This window comes from Chiroxiphia lanceolata, chromosome 5 (genome assembly GCF_009829145.1).
Source record: "Chiroxiphia lanceolata isolate bChiLan1 chromosome 5, bChiLan1.pri, whole genome shotgun sequence".
Lineage (NCBI taxonomy): Eukaryota > Metazoa > Chordata > Aves > Passeriformes > Pipridae > Chiroxiphia > Chiroxiphia lanceolata.
The window spans coordinates 71271399-71293416 of NC_045641.1; the positions used below are offsets into that span (position 1 = coordinate 71271399).

The 22018-nt window shown below is 40.5% G+C and overlaps 1 protein-coding gene across 2 annotated transcripts in view; it reads left to right on the forward strand.

The window, feature by feature from the left end:
• The window catches only part of LRP6 (LDL receptor related protein 6), a 119941-nt gene that overhangs the window by 65516 nt on the left and 32407 nt on the right, over positions 1–22018 (forward strand). For both annotated transcript variants that reach the window (XM_032689594.1, XM_032689595.1), the window contains 4 exons: positions 1834–2230; positions 2747–2918; positions 19929–20145; positions 21433–21722. In XM_032689594.1, the coding sequence (XP_032545485.1) occupies positions 1834–2230; positions 2747–2918; positions 19929–20145; positions 21433–21722 (1076 nt within the window). The remainder of the gene's footprint in view (positions 1–1833; positions 2231–2746; positions 2919–19928; positions 20146–21432; positions 21723–22018) is intronic.

Consider the following 22018-nt stretch of genomic DNA (forward strand, 5'->3'; position numbering starts at 1 on the left):
TGTAACTTGGATAAATGACTATGAGGTTGGTAAGAAAAAGTACTAGGGGTTTGTTAGGGTTATTTATGTACTAATACTTTATATGACCATAATGAATCTGTATGCTCGAATCTTGATGCTGAATTGTTTGTTATACTCTAGTAGCAAAAAATACAGATGTACATATAGAGACTACTGTGTCAAAATTAGTTGCTTCTGTAATTATAAAAAAACCTGTTTTCCAGTTTCTATGTCACATGCTTTACAGTATTTTGGAGGATACATAGAAATGTAATTACAGGTTCCCCCTTCCTGATAAATTAATGAATAAGAGTTATTCACTAGAAGAACAATTGAGTAGTATGTACATATATTTCTGAACAAAGGAGTTTTAGAACAGAAGATCCTAAAGCTGATCTTAATCCATGCTGGACTACTAATCAGAAACACTTATAATGATATTTTGAACTTCAGTTGTTGAAAGGTGCTGTTTCTTGCAGCACTGTGAAAGTGTCTTAGATGTTTTTAACACAATAAACTTGCTGTAAATGAAGCAATGGCTGCTTTGGCATCTCTCCAAAGCTTGGCATGCAGTGAGGTTTCAACTAGCACCAACATCAATTACTGTCTTTTTAAAAAATAAATTTGGCATCAGACACCAAAATTCTTTTTTCATTACCAACCTACTTACTTTGGTTATTACTCTTTCAGTCTTCTAGGCCATATTTATACCTCTTTTAAGATCAAGATCGAGACATGGACAGAATGTGGCTTGGTGATTGCTCATTTTCACTACAAGTTCACGCATTTATTTTCCTAAACCTTTACCTCCCTACATCCCCCCCATCAGTCCCTGCCAAACCCTTTCCTCTCTTTAAGGAGAGCCATTGCACCACACTTTCCCTGCAATTATGCCTGCATTTTTCACCCTAGCTCAGGCTTCCCTGGGGCCTGATCTGCTCTTATCTCCTTAAGACTCCAAACTGATAAGCCTGTTTTAATTGGAATGGGGTGTGGTGGTTGTTTATCCTTCATTACATTGAAATCTAGTGGCAGAATAGAAAATAAAAGTTAATTAGATTAGACAGTGTCATTGAGTACCATTAAACATTCTGTGTTGCCTATGTGAAAACATTTTCTGCAGTGCAAGCTGATCTTAGTTATTTATTTATTCTGACTTTTGACTCAAAAGCCAGCTCAAAATTGCTTTATAAGACACTGTTATTTATCTTAATGTCTTCAATAAGCTTGTTCTCAACAAATGTGGAAGAAGTTGATAGCCCACCTGCTCTGTATAGTCATTGGACAGTTGTCTGTTCCCAAATCTGATTGCTCTAATAAGAGTTTCTCAAAAGGGATTTACTTGCAGTGTTCTGTGTTACGTTTTTTCCACTTCTAAGGCATTGTTGAAACATGCAGTTTGTTTGTCAAGATTGTCCCTTAACCAACAACAGCAAACAGTAAGTAAATTATTTGTATAATTGATTTTTCATTTAGGAGGTTGCAGGCTATCTGTTGATTTGCATAAAACAGCAGCATCGTCACTGCATATCTATTTCAGTATCTTTGGAGAGAACGATGTGGATAGCAAACATGTTCAACATGATAAATTCTGGACAAGGAAATGACCACTGAATTTTCTCTATTAACATGCCTGACTTGTTCTGCAGAAGAATAACCTCACATTTGAAGCCTTTGAGTGGAGTTCTCTGCTGGTGCCCAGCAGTTTGTTTAGGTCCTGTGAAATCAAGGTAGCCAGTCTAGCTTGTTCCAAGTGGCACAGAATCAGGTTTGCTATTTACAGGAGTACTGCATAGCGTTTGTGAGATGGTTGTGTTTGTCTTGTTCACGCAGGTGCCACTGCACTGCTGCTTTTAGCCCGCCGGACAGATCTGAGGCGAATTTCCTTAGACACTCCAGATTTTACAGACATCGTTTTGCCGCTGGAGGACATCCGTCATGCCATTGCCATTGACTTTGATCCTCTGGAAGGATACGTCTATTGGACAGATGATGAAGTCAGGGCCATCCGTCGCTCATTTATTGATGGGTCGGGCAGTCAGTTTGTTGTTACAGCACAGATTGCACATCCCGATGGCATCGCTGTGGACTGGGTTGCCCGAAATCTGTATTGGACGGACACCGGCACAGATCGTATTGAAGTTACACGACTCAATGGGACCATGAGAAAAATCTTGATATCAGAAGACCTGGAAGAACCCAGAGCTATTGTGCTGGATCCCATGGCTGGGTGAGGAGCTGTTTGTGAGCATTTTTCAAAATATTAGTCATGCGAAGAAGATACTCTGTCTACTTGTATGTAGATAATGGGATGCAGTGATAAACTTCTGAGCCTTCAAAATGAAAATACTGGTATTCTTTGAAAGTTAAAAAGGTCTGAGGTACAAGGACTGCTGCTCTATTTTGACCACCTGGGTAGTCATCTTATGTGTCTTTATGTACTATTCTTTTTAAAAATATTTTTGGGGACTGTGTGGGTCTGCTTGTTTGTTGTAGATAATAGCACTGATTATGTTGTCTTGCTGAGCAGACTGATATAGGAGTTTTGCTTAAAGGGACAGTGTGTGTACATGCCAGTTCTTTCTGAATGGTTTAGGCATGCTTACCTAGGTAAAGAAATATATTTATTTTAGAAATGTAATTTTCTGCATGGTGTGTGGTTTGGGGAAGAGTAGTCCAGAAGAAGCTATGTGAATATTGAAAGTTTGGATTAATAAGAGTTCTTAAGATTTTGTTTCCTTTGCAGGTACATGTACTGGACTGACTGGGGAGAAATCCCAAAGATCGAAAGGTCAGCATTAGATGGCTCAGACAGAATTGTGCTGGTGAATACCTCGCTTGGCTGGCCAAATGGACTGGCACTGGATTATGCAGAAAGCAAAATATACTGGGGAGATGCCAAAACAGACAAAATAGAGGTTTGTAATTGTATTTGCGTTTCTGATTCCATGAAGTTACAGAATGTAGTTACTCTACTCTTCTAGGTGTTCATATTCTGATATAACCTGAATGGGCAGTGGGATAGTGGTTGAGTTTTAAGAAACACCTCCCTTTCTTCTCTGTCTTTGGGCAAGTTACTCACTATTTTTTCCTCATTTTAATGTGTGTAAAATGGAAATTACATCCATGTAGTAGAGCTCTCTTTGTAAGCATGTGTGAGAAGGATTTGTTAAATAAGTCAATTCTTAGGTCATCAGGGGAAAAAGCTTTTTAATGGGATTAATGTTTTTACGTTAAAAAAAATCATCTTTCATTCTTTGTGCTGCTCAGCTTAGATGCTACTAAAACATATTTTAAAGAAATAAATCTCATTTCACATATAGTTACTTGTACTCACTGAAATCCTCTATACTTGGCTTCTCACTTGGTTTATTAGAGTTTCAGCAAGGGGATAGATTTCCCTTTCTTTCTGACATGTCCTGTTGAAACTCGCAATTAAAAAAAAAGGCACTTTTTCTTCTCTCCCACATTGAAAATCTTGCATTTATTTTGTTGTGTAACATTATTGGAACAAATCTGACATTTATTATCTGTCAGTCTTTGAGAAAATAGTGTTGTTTAGTATTGCATCAGTTTACTGTCAAAAGCTTCCAAGAGAAGCAGAAAACTTGACTACTGCCTAGCGCATAGTAACACCAGCTACCTTTGCTAAGTCCTGGTATATTTGTCTTTCTTTTGATGAATTATAGCTTTCCTTATTGATTCTTTACTATTGCAAATAATTTTTAGCACTTATATTAGGCACAATTTCTTTTCTGGCCTTATAAAATTGCTTTTACTTATTTATAACTGCAAATCAGTCAAGGTGAAGTCGTAGTAATGTGCTGAAAGGTCACATAATTGTTTGTTCTTCTTCAGAGCCATAGTAACTCCAGTCCTGCAAGGTGAGTTGCTTTGAAAAAGTCCTCAGGGAGCAGAGTTTTCTTTGTCCTGAAAGCAAGATTTATTGTCTGTAATTCACCTAATATTACAGCAGCTCTGCGAAAAGAGGGGAAAAATAGTCTTAGCTATGCTTAGAGATTTATTTATAACAGATTGAGCACTTCAGCCCTTATACTTTCTTGGACTTGAATGTATTTTGCAAAAGGAAAGTTAGGCATTCTTTGTTGTCATGCTTGCCAAGACACTGAGATTCCTTATTCATTAATAATCGTTCTATTTAATGCTGGATCAGTTTGTGTAGAAATTTTCATCTAGATCAGGCATGAGCTCACTGCTGCATTTCTGCCGAAGTGGCTAGAACACATCATAGAATGTTTATGCCAACATTACCATGTCTGTGGCAGGACAGAAGATATTTGATTTGGCACAAAGTCTTTTGGGACAATTTCCATTTCATTGTTCTTCAATCAGTGTAAGCCAGCAGAATGAGTCTGTTCCAGGTTGTCATGTGACATCTATGCAGAGCATCAGAGAAGATTTATCATCCTAAGGTTTCAGAATTACTTATATATTTTTTTTTCCCTAAGGGTCTCCAAGTGTTAGAGTTATGATATTACTTCTGCTGCTTTTTATAAAATGCTAACATTTGTTAACTCTTATCAACGTACGGTCAATCTTCAAACAGTCTGGCTGAAACCTTTAAAGCAACAGAGAAGACATTCTCCCACAGTTTTTCTTTGGTATTTTGGATTTTAGTTTTGTTTGAGGATGTAGGTATGTTTTTTTTTTAATTGCAGAAGGTGTTCATTTAGATATATGTGACAGAGATCTATAAAATTATGTATAAGGCGACCAACATTTCCACACACACACCTTTTTTGACAGAAGAAATTGGCTCTTGTAACTAATGTGAGGTGATGGGTGCAGAACAAACAAAAGCAGATGGTTCTTCAAACATATGGTAAGTTGTGGAAATGGTTATAGGTGTTAAAAGCTTACATGTGTTACTGGGAAGACTGGGTAAGTCTGTGAAAGGGAATTCCACTGCAGTTTACTGGCAAATAGAATTGCTACTGCTTAGTTTGTTCAAGAGCCTATTGTTGTTCAGGACCCGACTTAAAATCAGTCTTCTTCTGGATCATATAATAGAGTTTACAGTCTGACTGTACTCTGGAATATGCATCCTCCAAAAAACTAGAGTGCCTGGGAAAGCCTGTGCTTCCTTCTTCCTGGTTGGAGGGGATATAGCTGCTATTTTGTTGACCACATCCATTGGAATCCGATTATGTTCATCTTTCCATTTTACTCCTCAAAACTGAGTTTCCTGGGCAGGTCCCTTGACCTTACTTTCCTTAATGGCAAAACCAGCCTTCAGGAGGACTTGGATTACCTTCTCCCCCTTTTCAAAAACTCCCTCTGCTATGTTGTCACACACAGTGATGTCATCAATGTATTGCAAGTCTTCTGGAGCCTCACCCTTTTCCAGTGCAGTCTGGATCAATCCGTGGCAAATAATGGGGCTGTGTTTCCACCCGTGGGCAATTGGTTCCAGGTGTACTGGACACCCCTCCAGCTGAAAGCAAACTGTGGTTTGCACTCTGCTGCTAAAGGAGTGGAGAAAAACACATGAGCAATGTCCATGGTGGCACCACTTTGCTGCCTTGGACTCCAGTTCATCCTGTGTTCCAGCGGCACTCAGTGGTAGTGTGACTTTGTTCAGGCCATGGACAGACTACTGTCAGTCTCCATTCTCCATTGGACTTAGGCATTGGCCACGTAGGACTGTTAAAGTGTGAGTGAGTCTTGCTGACCTCTCCCTGGCCGTCCAGGTCACGAATCATCTCATGGATGGGGGTCACAGAGTCCCGGTTGGTGCAGGATTGCTGACGATGCTCTGCTGTGGTAGCGATCCGTACCTGTTGCTCAACGACTCTCAGCAGTCCCACAGCAAAAGGGTCCTCTGAGAGACCAGGCAAGGTATCCAGCTGTCCAATTTCCTATCTCCAAGCAGATATCCCAACAGCCCAACAATGCCCTTTTGGGTCCTTGAAATACCCTCTCCTTGGGTAATCTGTGCCAAGGATGCTTGGGGCCTCTGGGCCACTCACAATGGGATGTCTTTGCCATTTGTTCCTGGTCAGGCTCACTTCAACTTCCAGTAGAATCAGCTGTTGGGATCCCCATTATCCCAGAAAAAGAGGTGGGTTCTGCCCCCGCATATCTCAATGGCATAAGGGTACATTGTGCTCTGGGGTCAACTAAAGCCTTATACTTTTGTGGGTCTGATGTGCCATGGGATCCACACAGTCCAATAGATCCAGTTGTCCCTTTACCTGGCTGGAGACAGGGCCCCTTTAGTCCTGGTCATAGTACTTGTTGCTCACTTCTTGTAAATATGACCTGGAGGTCCCTTCAAGGGGATCTGAAGTAACATGAGCTCTCCTATTCTCTCTGAGGACTTGCCCACTGGAAAACGGAGCAGCATTTATCCTTGAAGAATTTCCTGCAGTGATTGTTCTTCCTCTCAACTGCTGGGGCAGAGGTGGGTTTCCCATCTCACTTCCTCTTGTTCTCTCTCTGTGTCATGCAGGCAAAGCCACAGGTTATCTTGTGGTGTGTACCCTCTCTCTCGAGCAGGCTTGTTCCCAAGCCTGTGGTAGCAGAGGCTGTGGTCCATCCTGACAGGGCGTGGGACATTTCCCCCTGAAGCACTGCTTGTTCTCCTTCTTTCGTTGACATCAGTGCCAATGAGTTGGCATACAATGATGGTGTGCTCCATACAAACTTCCACCACGTGGATTGTGTACACATCTGGATCTACAGGGTTGGTTATTTGAATCCCTCTAGATTACTCCAGCACAGCTAATTCTCTCAGGAACAATATCTTTCTCCATGGCATTCCACCTACTTGGGCACACTACTAGGTCATCCTTGAGAGAATACCTTTACCTTGCGCTTGACAGGAGTTGCCTCCAGAGGCTGAGAGTTTCTGTCCTCTTCCCAATGCCCACATCCCAGGACAGGGATTCCAGTCGCTTGGCTTCACTACCATCTAGTTCCATATTGTGGGCCATGATACCCAAGCACTGGAGCAGCCAGGTCACCAGGGGCTCACCTGAGTGGCAGCTGAAATCCTTTCGCGTATCCCGCAGCTCCCCCAGGGACAGGGATTGGGTGATTATCTCTGGCCCTGCCTGTTCCTCCTGTTCTGATGGCCCTACTTCTTCTTCATCCCTCACTAAGCAAACTGATTTTGTCTTGGATTTCTTCTTCTATACAGGGGCAACTGCTACTGGCACAGTTTTTCAGCTGCAGTTGGAGTGGTCGTGGAGCCTGTGGCAGACACAGGTCTGCTTTTCTCCTCCTTCTGAGGGTGTGTTTAGTATCAAGCAGTGTCTGATAAGTAGTAGCCAGGACTCAGCACAATGCATAACTTTGTGCCTCTCGTTGTAGCTGCCTGCCACGGCATTTTTCTTTCACATATCACTTGAACAGGGTAGTTGTTCAGGGATGAACTTAAAACCATTGGAGGAAAGAAGTCCTCCAAATACTGACCCGTGTCCTGCCACATTCCATACCATGCAAGGCTATCTACCCTTGGGGCAGGTCTCTGAAAGACCCTCCTAAAAATCTCTTTTGTAACTCTAAACATGGTGTGGACTGCACTGAGGAGACCTGGTACACCTAGTACCAAAAACATGCTTTCCTTAACATCCAAGGGAAATTCAAAATCCTCAAAAGCTGTTGTAACAGGCCTGAGGGAGAAAGAGAGGGGGAAAGTCATCCTCCCCGTTCCCTTCACAGGCTGGGGACAATTATTAATGGACACACCAGGGTAGTGTCAGAGGTAAGGGGAGGAGAGCAACATGTCCCAATTGACCCTCATTGCCCTTGGTGTTAATAATGTCATAAACTAATATCCCCCAGTACAGCAACAAAGGAATCCTGATCCCTCTCCCTGCTCTGGAAAAGAGCACTGGGACAGGCACATATGAGAATATATGCAGGATTAGGTACCACATCCACGTGAACAGACCAAGCAACACCGTGACCAGTGGTTCTGTACTTAATACAACAAATGCTTAGATAAATGTTTCCAACCTGCTCCGGGCAGATCTGTTGTTATCTCAACCTTTGGAGCCTCAAGTGGGGTGCCAAATAAGGCTGCTGTTGTTGTTTAGGAATGGTGCTCTCCAATTTAGTGCTCCCACTGAGACTTTCCAAACAATGCTTGCTTGCTTGCTCCCCTCCTTCCCCTCCCCTCTCCTGCCCTTCCTGCCCTGTGGTAGGATGGAGAAGAGAATTGGAGGCACAAAAGGTAAAGATCGTGGGTTGAGATAAGATCAATTACTTGGAAACAGCATTAAGAAAACCATCAGTAACAGCAACAATAGTAATGACAGAGGGTACAAGAAAAGAAATTATTCACTCGAACTTCGTTGTCTCCTCCTCCCCCGACAATATTGAGGGCTCCTTCCACCACATTTACTCCACCAGAAGGAACCCCTTCTCCTGGCATGAGACTCCCTTCCCCTGGCAATGACATGAGGGGGTACAGAATAACCTCCAAGTCCTGGCCATGACCCCTTCTGGCTACTGCAGAAATGAACCCTCTCCTGTTCAGAACTGAGACACTGCCCCATATGCTCAGTAATGCAGACGTAGTGGTTAGCTTCTTTACTGATGAATACCAGTGAATTTCCTCCTGGATCTTATGTAGCTTCTTTTATAGTCTTTTATGAGAGATTAACTTTGTTGTGACAGGCTGCAGAAATATATCTCAGGCTGCAATGACACTATCAACATCTATGATTGCTAAAACATTACTAAGATTTCAAGTCTTTCTGTTTGCTCACACTGCCTTCTCTCCTATGGCAGCCATGAATCCTGAGGAGAGTTATTGCACTTTCCATATCCTTGCCATCCATTTTTTATATCAGTGTAATAGAAGATGCTTTGGCCTTCCCTAAATGTTTTAAACTTACATTTGGAGAAAGGACGCTGGCATAGGTGCAAGAAAGAAAGATACTTGTGACATGGTCCCTGCTTTGCTTTAGGTATTTGTGTATATTTGGCAAGGGGGGTAAAAGCAGGAGGACCACATTTGTACTTGCCTCTCCTGCCCTTAAGTAGTTTTTCATACATGATTTTACGTACTTCATGCTTTTTTCTTTTTTTTTTCCCTTGCCTGTGGAATTCATCGCAGTGCTACCAAACTGCATGTTTCTTACAAGCTGTGTTTCTGGTTCATTACTGCTACATAATGAGCATTTATTATTTATATATTATTTATGCTATGCTGTTCTGGAGCCCCCAGATGATAATAAAGCATCAGCAGGGGTTAATGGAGACTGGCAGGGGGTACAGCAGGGAGCTTTTGTTCCCGTTTTATCTGGCAGCCTGCAGCAGGCAGAAGCAGGCTGTGGCTCAACAGCTTCCTCATTTATCTTGGTCAGGTTTCACTGCTGATAAACTTCTATTGAAATGGATGGCTGCTATTGTGCTTACCAGTAGGGAAGATTTCTTATTGACTTGCTACAGGTTTAAAGCTTTTTCCTGCCATGCTGGGAGGTTAAAAATGTATGATGTACTCTGTTGAGGTCTTACGTTTTCCTGCTCAAGTGAATATTTGTTGTCTTTGCACATACGCTACCTGTTTTAAGGCATATGTTGGATTTTAAATGGTAAGCAAAGCTCATATTAATAAAGCAATTAAATGGCTGCAAGCATGTGTTGCTGTGTGCATTAAGAGTAAATCATGATGATATGGCTGATCTCTCAGTTTTTCAGTCTTTGCTTCGTTTTTCTTTATTCATCCTCTTTTCTATTCTTCATTTTTAAAGCCAGAAATGACACTCGCTAACACCTACTAGTGGCTAGTGTAAAGAAAGGCCTCCTACGGGTATCCAACCATTATCTAGAGATTTTTGAGTGCAGCTCTAACTTGAAGTATTTATGCATTCCCAAATCTAGTAACTGTGCCTGGAATCACTGTCTCTAATCCTCATGATTAATATGGAAAGTATTACATCCTGCTGTTTTTCAGCTTAAGTACACAAAAGTCTTCAGAACCCAGCCTTGCTGAACAACAGAAAGCAGATGCTGCTAAGACTTTTTAGAGCACAAAAATCTTGAACAGAGAGGACCTTTTTGCCTTTGAACTAGGAGCTAATAGTTTGGCATCTAGAAAACATTCTCATTCATATTTCAGTCCTGAAGTTGCAGGGCTGCATTTTCCTCCATTGACAACTCCCTCAATTTTACTGCTACCCTAATAAGGAGATTTTGCTTTTTAAGTATTCACCATTTATTTTATGACTGAGAAATTTTGTCTCATAGCACTAGTGTTTGTACTGTGAAATGCTGATGACTTGTAAGCCTGGTTACTCATCTTAGCCCAACCACCCTACCTGAAGCAGAGGTTTGAAAACTGAGAAGCAGAAACCATTGAATTCCTAGCTCTTGATCATCATCATCATCATGGCTAGGCTTCGCGAATGAAGTTTTGGGAAAGGCTCTATCCACATTTGTTACAAGCACGCTAGTGGCTAATAAGGCCAATATGAGATAGACACGATTGCAAAAGACATAGCAGAAGGACTCCTTAGGTGTTAAATTCTGCAAGAGACAGTTCTTTCTGCGCTGTCTTTTCTCCTTGAGAGTGATCCTGTGTGCTTTCTCAAAGGAAGCAGCAGCATTATAGATGGTGTGTCTCCAGGCTTCCCGATTGGAGGCCAGAGTAGACCAGTTATGGTGATCAATATGGCCAAGGCTGAGATGTTGTTTCAGGGAGTCCTTGTATCTTTTTTTTGGGGCTCCTCTCTTGCGGCAGCCGGTGGCAAGTTCACCATAGAGCAAGATCTTAGAGAGGCGGTGATCTTTCATCCTGGAGACGTGCCCTGCCCAGCACAGCTGTGTTCTCAGTAACATGACCTCAATACTTGTGACAGCTGCTTGCTCTAGTACAGATGTATTGGTCACATAATCTGACCAGTGGATGTTAAGGATTGTACGGAGACAACGTTGATGGAAGTGTTCTAAGAAACGCAGGTGGTAGCAGTAGATGACCCATGATTCGGAACCATATAAAAGAGTGGACAGCACAATGGCTCTGTAAACACTGATCTTGGTACTTTTCTTCAAGTGTTTATTACGCCATACTCTTACGGAGTTTCCTGAAAGCACTATATGCCTTTGTTAACCTGTTGTCTATCTCTCCGTCGATCTTACTGTCCGAGGAGATGAGGCTACCTAGGTAATTAAACTGCTGGACTCATTTGAGCTCTGATTGGCCAATGGTGATATGGGGATGATGGAAGGCTTTCTGAGGTGCAGGTTGATAGAGAACTTCTGTTTTCTTCAACCTGACTTCCAGCCCAAAGAGCTCAGCAGCATCTGCAAAGCAGGATGTTAAACGCTGCAGAGCTGCTTCTGTGTGGGTCACAAGGGTGGCATCATCAGCATAGAGCAGCTCCTGGACAAGATGATTTAAGGTCTTGATGTGGGCCTTCAATCGCCTTAGGTTGAATAGGCTTCCATCAGTATGATATCGAATGTAGAGACTGTCCTGATCATCGAGGTCTGCTGTGGCCCTTTGGAGCATCATGCTGAAAAAGATTGTGAATAGAGTTGGTGCAAGAACACAGCCTTGTTTTACACCACTGGTTATTAGAAAGGGCTCAGAAAGTGTGTTGCCATATCTGACTTGGCCGCGCTGACCTTCATGAAGTGAGATGATCATTTTAAGGAACTTGGGGGGACAACCTAAACGTTCCAAAATCTGCCACAGACCTTTTCTGCTCACAGTATGGAAAGCCTTGGTGAGGTCGACAAAGGTTACATAGAGACCTTTGTTCTGTTCCCTACACTTCTCTTGCAGTTGTCTGAGAACAAATACCATGTCTGTGGTACTCCTGTTGGCTCTGAAACCACATTGGCTTTCAGGTAGAATTCTTTCTGCTATAGTGGGTATTAGTCTGTTCCAAAGTATTGCCAGGATTTTGCCAGCAATGGAGAGCAGAGTAATAACACGGTAATTTGAACAGTCTGATTTAACTCCTTTCTTCTTATACAAAGTGATGATGACTGCATCATGAAGGTCTGATGGTAGTTTGCCTAGTTCCCAACAGCGCACCACAAACTCGTGAAATTTAGCATGGAGAGCAAGGCCCCCGTGTTTCCAGATTTCAGGTGGAATTCCATCAGCCCCAACTGCCTTGCCAATTTTCACCTGCTGTATGGCCTTAAGGGTTTCTCCCAAAGTGGGGGCAATATCCAATTCATTCTTCACTGTTTGTTGTGGGATGGATTAAATTGTTGAGTCTTGAACTACATGGCTAGTACTGAAGAGAGTCTGAAAGTGTTCAGACCAACGATTCAGAATGGAGGTTTTATCTGTCAGAAGCGTTTGACCATCAGCGCTGAGTAGGGGGCTTTGGACCTGGTATGCTATTTTCAAGGCTTCATAGATTTTGTGGTCTTAACCTGGATATCTTTTCTGGTACTATACATCATCTTGTAACGTGGCAAAGGGTCTGTGAAAAGAGGTGGAAAACCAAGCTCTTGGACATGCAGAGACTGTCAGCATTGAAGGGATTTAGTGAATGGGAGCAGTTGAATTAACTTAAACGCTTACTGCCACCAAAGCTGAAAAGCATTTCATAACATTTTTGCCGCTTTGCGCCGGCTGAGTCTCTCATTGGACTGTTCCCTGAACCACTTGGGCTTGCTAAAATGCCAGAAAACTTTGCACATTTTTTCCTTCTACAAAAAAATCATTTATGATTGCTTACGAAGGAGTCTGGAAAACAACTTAAAAATAAGTTTCTGGGGCAAGGTCCTGAAAAAAAGTACCTTGGGAAAGAAGAAGAGAACAGAGGCTTTCACCCATGTGCAAGAGTATTAGGAGTTGTTTTAGCAAACTCAATCTTGTAAAACTATCCCCCAAACCCGCTGTGAGGATTCAGATTGGTCTTGGCTAGCTCATAGGTCTTAGTTTGCTAAATAATAAGTTGCAAAATGCAGTTACTAGTTTCCTTTGTTACCCCTACATAGCAAAGCATTTTTATTCACTTGTTTTACCACTGAATCTTCTCAGAGTAGCTTCTTTTTCCCCTCTGAGAATCTCTCTTCTTATCTTGTTCATTCATTTGGCTCATTTTTTTTCTTAGCCTGTTCTTTACAAATGCAAGGGTTTTTTTGTAAAGCATGAGATTGCCTAGGAGACGTCATATGTGATTGTCACAATGGTTCTAAAATCCTTTTCCTGCCTACTTGTCCCCTTACCTGACTTAAGTAATTTCATTAAAAACTGAACCAATTGTCTCTAAAATTAAATTCCATCGCTGAGAAAACATTTCTGTTGACATTGATTGATCAGTGAGCTAGGAAAGTGGTCCTGCTGTTACAGAAATGAGCGTTTAACAGTGTCTGTAGCATGATAGGGTATTTATGAAGTTAATCTCTATTCTGTTCTTACATATTTATCTTCACTGCAGTCCTATTAGGAATATTATCCATGCTCAGAAAAAATATATTTTGAATTCTTTGGAAAAATTGTTAGAGCTCAAAAGGAAATTGAGGGTGCTGGGGAACTGTTAAATTAGAAATTGTTAATGGCTGTTATAAAACAATTAACAGTAGGAAATTGTAGAGTTGGCTGGAGGCATTTGGTTTTTGAAGCAAATAGAAAGGGTTCCAGGGGTTTCCTTCTGCTGATTACTCAGGATTTCACTGCAATGAAGAGATGACTTCCTATTTAATATCTAAAACATTTCATAACATTTTAGAATTGTGGGAAAATGCTGTTAACAGTAAGTTAATGACAGTGACAGAATAATTTCCTCAAACTGAGTTGGAAGTTTCAATTGCTCACTTAAAGAGAGTATAGTTGATCAAGACTCTTTTTAAAGAGTGGAAGACTAATAAAACTGGAAATTTAGACGTGTTAATCATATGATATTGCTGCATTCATAGCAGTAAAAGCATTCCATTCTGTTTTGTTTATATTGCTTAAAGAAGCAAGTTGAAAATTTATTATTCTCAAACCCAGTTTGAAAAAATGCTAATATAATGATTAGAAGGCATTCTGGCTGTCTTTTAGAGTTATTTTTGAGATACTGCCCCAGTTTTCTTTTTTTTCCTTAACCAAATAAATTTAATGAGTGTAGTGTTGGTTTTCACTTTTTTGGTAAAGTAAGATTTGTGTATATTTAGATAGACAATGAACAGTCATATCCCTGATTAGCAGTGCCATGAACTGAGTCATTATTTGTTGCATCAAATAGCATGTGTAAGTATTTACCATTGGATAATCAGGGCTGAAGGAACTAAGCCTAAACTGTGAGTATTCCTAAATTATTTCAGGTATAATGCAAGCCTTGCTCAGTATCTCTTCCCATTATATATTGGAATATCAGGCTATTTGTGTTGAATTCAGTATTTCACAGCTGTTCTGCAGTGATGCTTCTCTGCAATCATCTTAAGCAGAGCAGTGTTTAATGATCAAGCTTGTGAGAAATTCACCTTTTTACCTCTGTTTTTATTTGTATCTATTCCTATGGTGCGTTAGCATGACCCATGTAAAAATTGTGAAGGTGATAATTATGATTTTTTGCTGTTCTTAAATTATGGGAAGAAACCCAACTTGTCATTAGAATGACTTAAGAATTTAAGGTCTGCTCAGGAAGAATTTACCTTTTTTTCTGTGACGTTTCCTTCACAGAAGTCTGTGCCAAACGTCTGGAGTTTTGTGCATGCTGTAAAGTAAATTGTAATTTAAGGCTATATTTAAGGCTATATCTAAGGCTATATTTCAACGTATACCAAGGACACAACAAGCTAGTGTGCACTTGTGGAACACATGACTTGCAAAGCATTGCCACAGGGTCAGAAGGCTAATTCCTTATCCTTTCAGAAGAAACATAAATGCTACAATTGCATCATTCCTGTGAGTCAGCGTGAGGAGATGATTGCTAACTCTAAAGGCTGATAGAAATTTCGTAGGGCTGGCGCACTGATGGCAGCAGTATTTGAGTAGGGCAGTTGAGGTCCTGTATATTAAGTGAGGTCTTCTGACCTCTCTGAGGATCACTAAGCTGGTGCTAGTAAAGATGCTGAAGTTCAGGAACCAATAGCAGCTAAGATATCTGTTATTTGTCCAAAAATTGGCTGTTGATTTTAAAAATCAGGGCTGAGGTTCAAGTTACTATTAATTTATTGTAAGATGTTTGTATCTGAAATTAGATGAGTTTGTGGATTTTACTGGAAGAAGTTGTTTGTTTTGGATTTTTGGGGGTTTTTTTGCTGATGTGTGTGTCTGTGAAATAAATGAAGTTCTGGCAACATCTTGTAGTGTTAGCTGGGGACTTCCAGTAATCTTTCATTTTTTGAAGATAGTGTTACCAGGTGGTATTTATAAATTTTCATTCCTTTGCTCCCATTATTCTGAGAAAGAACTTGATACTTAACCTGCTCCCTTATTATTTATAACTGCATCCAAAAGAGGACCCAGGAAACTACAGGCCCATTAGCCTTACTCCAGTCCCTGGAAAGAGTTCTCCTAGAGACTTGCAAGCCAAATGAAACAGGTAGCCAACACAGATTTCCCAAGGGCAAAAAAAAGACAGGTGCAAGGTCCTGCATGTGGTATGACATAAACTAAGAGCCCAAAACAGGCTAGGAACTGTGTGGCTGGGAAGGAACCTTGCTGAAAGGGACCTGCAGGTCCTGGTGGAGTGAACATAAATCCAGCATGCTGCTGCAGCAATGAAGGCAAATCAGATCCTGAGCTGTGTCCACAGGGATTGCTAGCAGAGATGAGGACATGATCATCCCACTTTACTCAATGTTTGTCAGGCCATACCTAGAGACCTGTATCCAGCTCTGGTCCCTACAGCTCAAAAAAGATGCAGAGAGACTGGAGAGGGCCTAAAGGAAGGCCACAATGATGATCATAGGAGATCATGTCCCGTGAGTAAAGACAGAAGGGGTTTGGCCTTTTTTCCCCGGAGAAGAGAAGGCTCTGGACATTTTTCTAGTACTCAAGGAGGATGGAGGCTCTCTCAACACATAGAGCCACATGGAGAGGACAGGGGCAACTTGTACAAGTTGCACTGAGGGAGATTTCGTCTTAATGTAAGACAGAAATATTTTACTGAAGGATGTGATTGAGTCCTGATCACTGGAAGTTGTCAAGTTGTGACTGGACAGGATAATCTCATCTAGGCTCCTTTCCCACAAAAAAATTGGAGCACATGATCTTTTGAGGTACCTTCCAACCTGGGCTGGTCTATGATTCTGTGGCTCTATATTGAAAATGAAACTCTGCTTATGAGTTCATTTGAAAAGTTTATATGAAAGGTTAATGTGAATGGTTTGCACTGTGTCACCTTGACCTGAGTCATCCATACTGAAGGCTGTCTGACACCTTGTAGGACGGGGCTCTTATGTTTGATCTAAGTAGCCCAGTAGGGACAGACACTTTATATGATTAGCATCTCCTCAGTGGTGGGCACATAAACTAGTGTACATTTGCTTAGTCTCTGCTGCCATTGGCCTTGGTCCACTGGACCTGAGTAGACTGCTTGTCTGCACAGTTTTGCCAGGGTTCTAGCACAAGCTCTAACCAGAGCTGAACATGATTTTAATGAATGAGATAGATTAGTGGTGAAACTCTAGACTTAAAACAGTCAAATGACAAGTTTAAACTACCATTTTGATAATCCCAGATTATCAGAAAGGTGAATTTACTACATTAGTTTATTTATCACAGTGATTGCTGGTATTCAGGAGTGAATTGAATGCAGGGTATCTGATAGCAAGAAAGACCCTTAGGATATGTCCCTGTGCATGCCAGTCTGTAACTTTAAATTAGAAGTACTGCTTCAAAGTTGTTATTTTGTTGTTCCTGCTGATCATTAAGTACAACATCTTAAAAATGTGACTACATTGTCAGCAGTAATTAATTTACTTTGAATAAGCTGTATTTTCTTGAGGCCATAGGTTTGCATTCATTATTATTCTAGCATAAACAAAGCCCTTATTCTACAAGCAGGATATCTGGTATTTTTTTCTGAGGCCATTTAATTTTTGGGCTTTGTTTTATCTTTTCTTTCGTGGAACTATTTGCTCTTTCAGTAAAGGTGGTGTTTATAGTTGCACCACATCTGTTTCCTCTAGTAGCCTACATTCTCAGTGTGGTTTGTAGTATAATGGCCTCAGAATGTGAAACTCACACCACGTTGTGGTTAAAAGCAGCATAAACTTCTGGAGTCACTGCCTCATAGCAGCTGAAGATAGATTTCTTGTATTTGGGATTCTGGATAGGTTTCACTGTGATGAGCTGATCCATGTGGAACTGGAGATGGGGGAAGGAATGCATAAAGGAATATTGGCTGGGACTTGATTATTGTCTGAATTTCAGTATGCGAAAAAAAGATGCTGGAATTCTTTGAAATTGGTTAATTAGTGATTGTTTCTTTTTTCTTTGTTCTTGTTATATGTATCATCCCTACATCCCTTGCCACTTTCCTTCTGCCTTACACCAGACTGCTTGATTCTGTAGCCTATGGCTGAAATTCTATTCAAATCACCTAAAATGCAGCCAAAGTGCGTGCAGACAATATGGTGCCATGCAAAAAAAGTTAAAAATATGTATAAGTATGAGCGTATTTATATATATATATATATATGGTGGTACCTGGCTGCTAATGGGCAGATGTTTATATTAAGTAAGATTTCACAGATGTGCTCAGGTAAAATTGCAGTGAGAGCAGGGTGGCAGGTATGTGTAGGTACTTTCAGATAGGTGCATGTTTTGTGTAGGTGACATAAAAGTGTCTTTCAAAATAGCCTGTATGAGTCAGCCCAAAAATTAATTAAAAGCAGATACTTAATCCTTAAGTCCTCCATTCTCTTTTCCTGACTTTCTTCAGTATAGGGGGAAACTTACTTAAACAGCTCTTGTTTTAATGTTTGCCAGAGTTCATCTCACACCCCATACCTTCTCTTTACCAGTAGTTAAGCCCTCCCTTAATTAGAGGATTTTCTTTCTTTTTTAAGTACAAGGCAAAAAATGTAATTTCTAAAGATACTGCTTTGTGATGGTGATGTTTTATTGCTTATTACTATGTGGTTTTAGTTGATTCACTTTACAACATCCTTCCATTCTGTGTATCTTTTTAGTCTGCTTAGCAAGCACTAATTGCCATGTATTAATTAGTTGCAAACAAATGGCTTATCTCTGTAGTCTAAAGGGGAGGGGGAAACAAGTTATCACAGATGAGTCGTCTGTTTTTGAGATACATGTTCAATCGTAGAAGCATACACTGCTAGACTGAAGATTTTTGGTAAACCAATGCCATAAAGTAATTATGAGCTTTTCTTAAGTAGATATGGAGCTTATTCCTACAAACCAGCAAGTATACAGAGCCCCTTTGATTCTTCTGTGGGAAATGTGTACATAAAAATTCAATTCCCATTCAAATATACTGAGAGTAAGTGCTGTAATGTCAGGAAGTTTGACAAGGAATAGTTCTAAGGAGAAATTAAATTATTGTGAAGATTATAACATTTCTTCCACTTTTTTAGAGAATTTATAAATATTTTATTAACGTGTACGTTATACTGTATACTGGGAAAGGTGTGTTTCAGTTCTGCTTCTCTATTCATCTCTTCTCATATGTGCTTGGGTAGGCAAAAGGTACAAGTTGCTCAAAACTGGCCTTTAGACTTCTTGTGAGCTAGGAAATTATTCTGGATGAAAACTATCATCCATCTAGTCTGACTTTCTAAATCAATTGATCCTGAAGGTTGTCATTACACAAGTCTTTGAGTTTAAGCCCTGGGAAGAAAGGGAAGTCATACACACTTGTTTGTGGCTGTCTCAATTCCACAAGGCAAGTGAGAGAGATTTGAAAACAGTGATTTAGTAAATCGTTCTTTTTCTAGTCCTTTACTTAGAACATCCTTGGGCAGTGGGAAGGATGTTTAAATGTTTCAGGGATTAGTACGCTATCTTGAATTTTGTGAATCATATTGTTTTGGGAAGTTTTTATATTAAGGTTGGTTGGGGTTTTTTTTCTGGTTTTGGAAGGGTGGTATACATGCTGTAAGCTCAAGCTATAAATTTGAAACAAGCAGGAATATTTCAGAAGATTTTTTCTGAAAAATTGCCATGCTGAATAATCTTTAAGCTTTTCTTAAAACACAGGACTCTTCATTCATGTCAGTATGGTACTTTTTGTAATAATATTTGGCATTCATAAGGTACTTGAACACTTGAAGATGCATACATATGTTTAATTAATCCTTTCAGTGCCTCTTTGAGGAAGTTAGGTATTACTCCTTTTTAGCAGTAGAGAAAAATGACACAGTAAATTCAAGTGTCTTGATCAAAGGCATGCAATTATTTACAGACTATTACTGTTCCTGGTAGTAAAAAATTAATGTTCTTAATTTTGAAGAATGTAAAACTGGTTTCTTATTCAGACTTGGGAATATAAATATGCTCTGTAGATTGTCTTGACTGTTTGACTCCCAGTATTTATGTGGGGCTTCCTCTTATTGCTCTCTATAACCTGGGCAAAGCTCACTTGGGAGGGACTGTGGAATACAAGAAACTGACCCAGAATTCCTTAACCCTTGTAGGTTTATCTTCATTCCTGTAAAACACGGTGTCTCCCATTTAAAACTAAACTAAAACTCATGTCAGAAATAAAAAAGAGGCGTAACAAGTGTAAATACTACTACATAATAATAGTTCCTAAAGCAAATGTAAGGAGTGTTGTGTCATAATTTCATATTATGATCTGCTTATGAGACTAGCCTTATAAATAAGGGATCCTCTGTGGCTTTTAGAGTAAGTGCCCCTTAATATAGTCTCTTTTTTTTATTAGGATGCTGTATAACATTGATAGCATTATAATGGGTAGGAAATTATTTCTTCATTTGAAATCTAAGTGTGGAGCAGCTAGTTTATTAATCTGACAAATAGCGGCAGATTTATTCTATTTACCTAATAAATTTGTGTTTATATATGTGCATAGGTAATGAATACTGATGGAACTGGTAGAAGAGTTCTAGTGGAGGACAAACTGCCTCATATATTTGGATTCACGTTGTTGGGAGACTACATTTATTGGACAGACTGGCAAAGACGCAGCATCGAACGCGTGCATAAGCGCACAGCAGAGAGAGAGATCATCATAGATCAACTGCCTGATCTAATGGGCCTAAAAGCTACAAATGTTCGCCAGATAATTGGTGAGTAAAAATTCTAATGAGGCAAGTGAAAATGAAATAGAAAATTTCTGCAGATTTTTAGAAATGGACAGAACGCAGTTCTATTGCATGATAACTGCCGGCAGCAGTTTGATGGGATGGGTTAGGTCTTGCGTGAGGTGCTTCAGTTCTCTAACTTGGAAGAATATTGAGCTGGAAAACAATCAGGCACACCCCAAACCAGGTAATTTTCTGCTTCTTAGGGAATCGGAACAGCTTGTAAGTCTGAACAGCCCTGGATCCAGAAGAAGAAAAGAAGGATCATGGAAAATGAATCTTCTTTTTGTAACAGCTAGCTATTTATGAAGCTGCAGCTGTAGCAGCATGTACTCCCAGTGTGCAAAAGCTAAGGCTGAGCCGGTTTGAGTCTGTTAAGTACTTTTCACATTAATACTAGAAAATCATTTTTAAAAATAATTAGAAGTACTTCCTGTCCTGTAGTGTGTGTGGTGTAAAAAAAAGGAGGATCTATCTTTAAACTGGCTGTCATAGGCTATCCAAACACTGGTAGCAGTGTAACTGTAGCATCACAGAACTCATCACCTTACCTGAATATTCTGCTGTGTGGGTAAGGCTTGCAGCTTCCTGCTGCCATGTGTGGATTGTACTGCAGGAAAGTAGTCAAATGTAGTTGAGCTATATCTTTACGTGGCTGCTGCCACATTATCAAGGTGCCCCAAGGCATATGTGCTTTAATTGCAGCCCTCTTTCCAACTGTTTGGCTAATGGAACTCGTGAGTGCCAAGCATCTCTTAGTAGGTGAATTTGCAGCACGTGCAGGTACACAAGTGAGTATTGCAAAGAGCTGCTTCATTTGCATCCTAGAGAGAAGAGACCATTGAATGGATGTGAAAATAGATTTGCAAATTTTTCACCTCTAGGAATGCACCTGGGTTGTAGGAATGTAACTGGACCAGTGTACTGTAAAAAGCAGCAGAACATACATTTGCTTACTTACTTACCATGCTTCAGTGCTTGTGCTGTGAACTGGAATTCTCGGTAGCTGTAGAAATCCAGATCCTTTTCCATAATGCTGGGTTTATTTCATGGGGTAAGGAAAACAAGCCCTGGCTTTCTAGCCAAGTAGAGTAACGTCTGTCTGAAGGACTGCAGGAAATGAGCAAAAATTAATTTATTCAGAGAATATAAGGAGAAAAACTATATGTTTACTTAAAGACTCATAGTGTTGTTGATGCACGTGAGGACTAGCTTCACCTTTCACCTGAAGTCAGTTTGCAATGGTTGCTTTTGCTTTTACTGCATGCTTAGGTACAAACCCATGTGCGGAAGATAACGGCGGCTGCAGCCACCTGTGTCTGTACAGACCACAAGGCCTTCGCTGCGCCTGCCCCATCGGCTTGGAGCTCATCAATGACATGAGGACCTGCATCGTCCCAGAAGCTTTCCTGCTGTTTTCTCGGAGAGCAGATATCAGACGAATCTCTCTAGAAACCAACAACAACAACGTTGCTATCCCGCTCACTGGAGTCAAGGAAGCTTCTGCTCTGGATTTTGATGTGACAGACAATCGCATTTACTGGACTGACATTTCACTGAAGGTAGAGATTTATTCCATATTGGCTATTCAGCTATTACAAACTTCTTGAGATACTTTAGAATGGATTGATAAATGCAGTTCACAAAATTCAAGGGGTATGAGCATTTTCTAACTAACAATGGCGTACATTTTTGTTACACTACATTCTCTCCTAGAATTTGTTTGTATTGGGTTTGCATGGTAAGGTTTTGGTAGTGAGGGGGCTACAGGGTTGGCTTCTGTGAAAAGCTGCTTGAAGTTTCCCAATGTCCAACAGTGCCAATGCCAGCCAGCTCCAGGACACACCTGCCCCTAGCC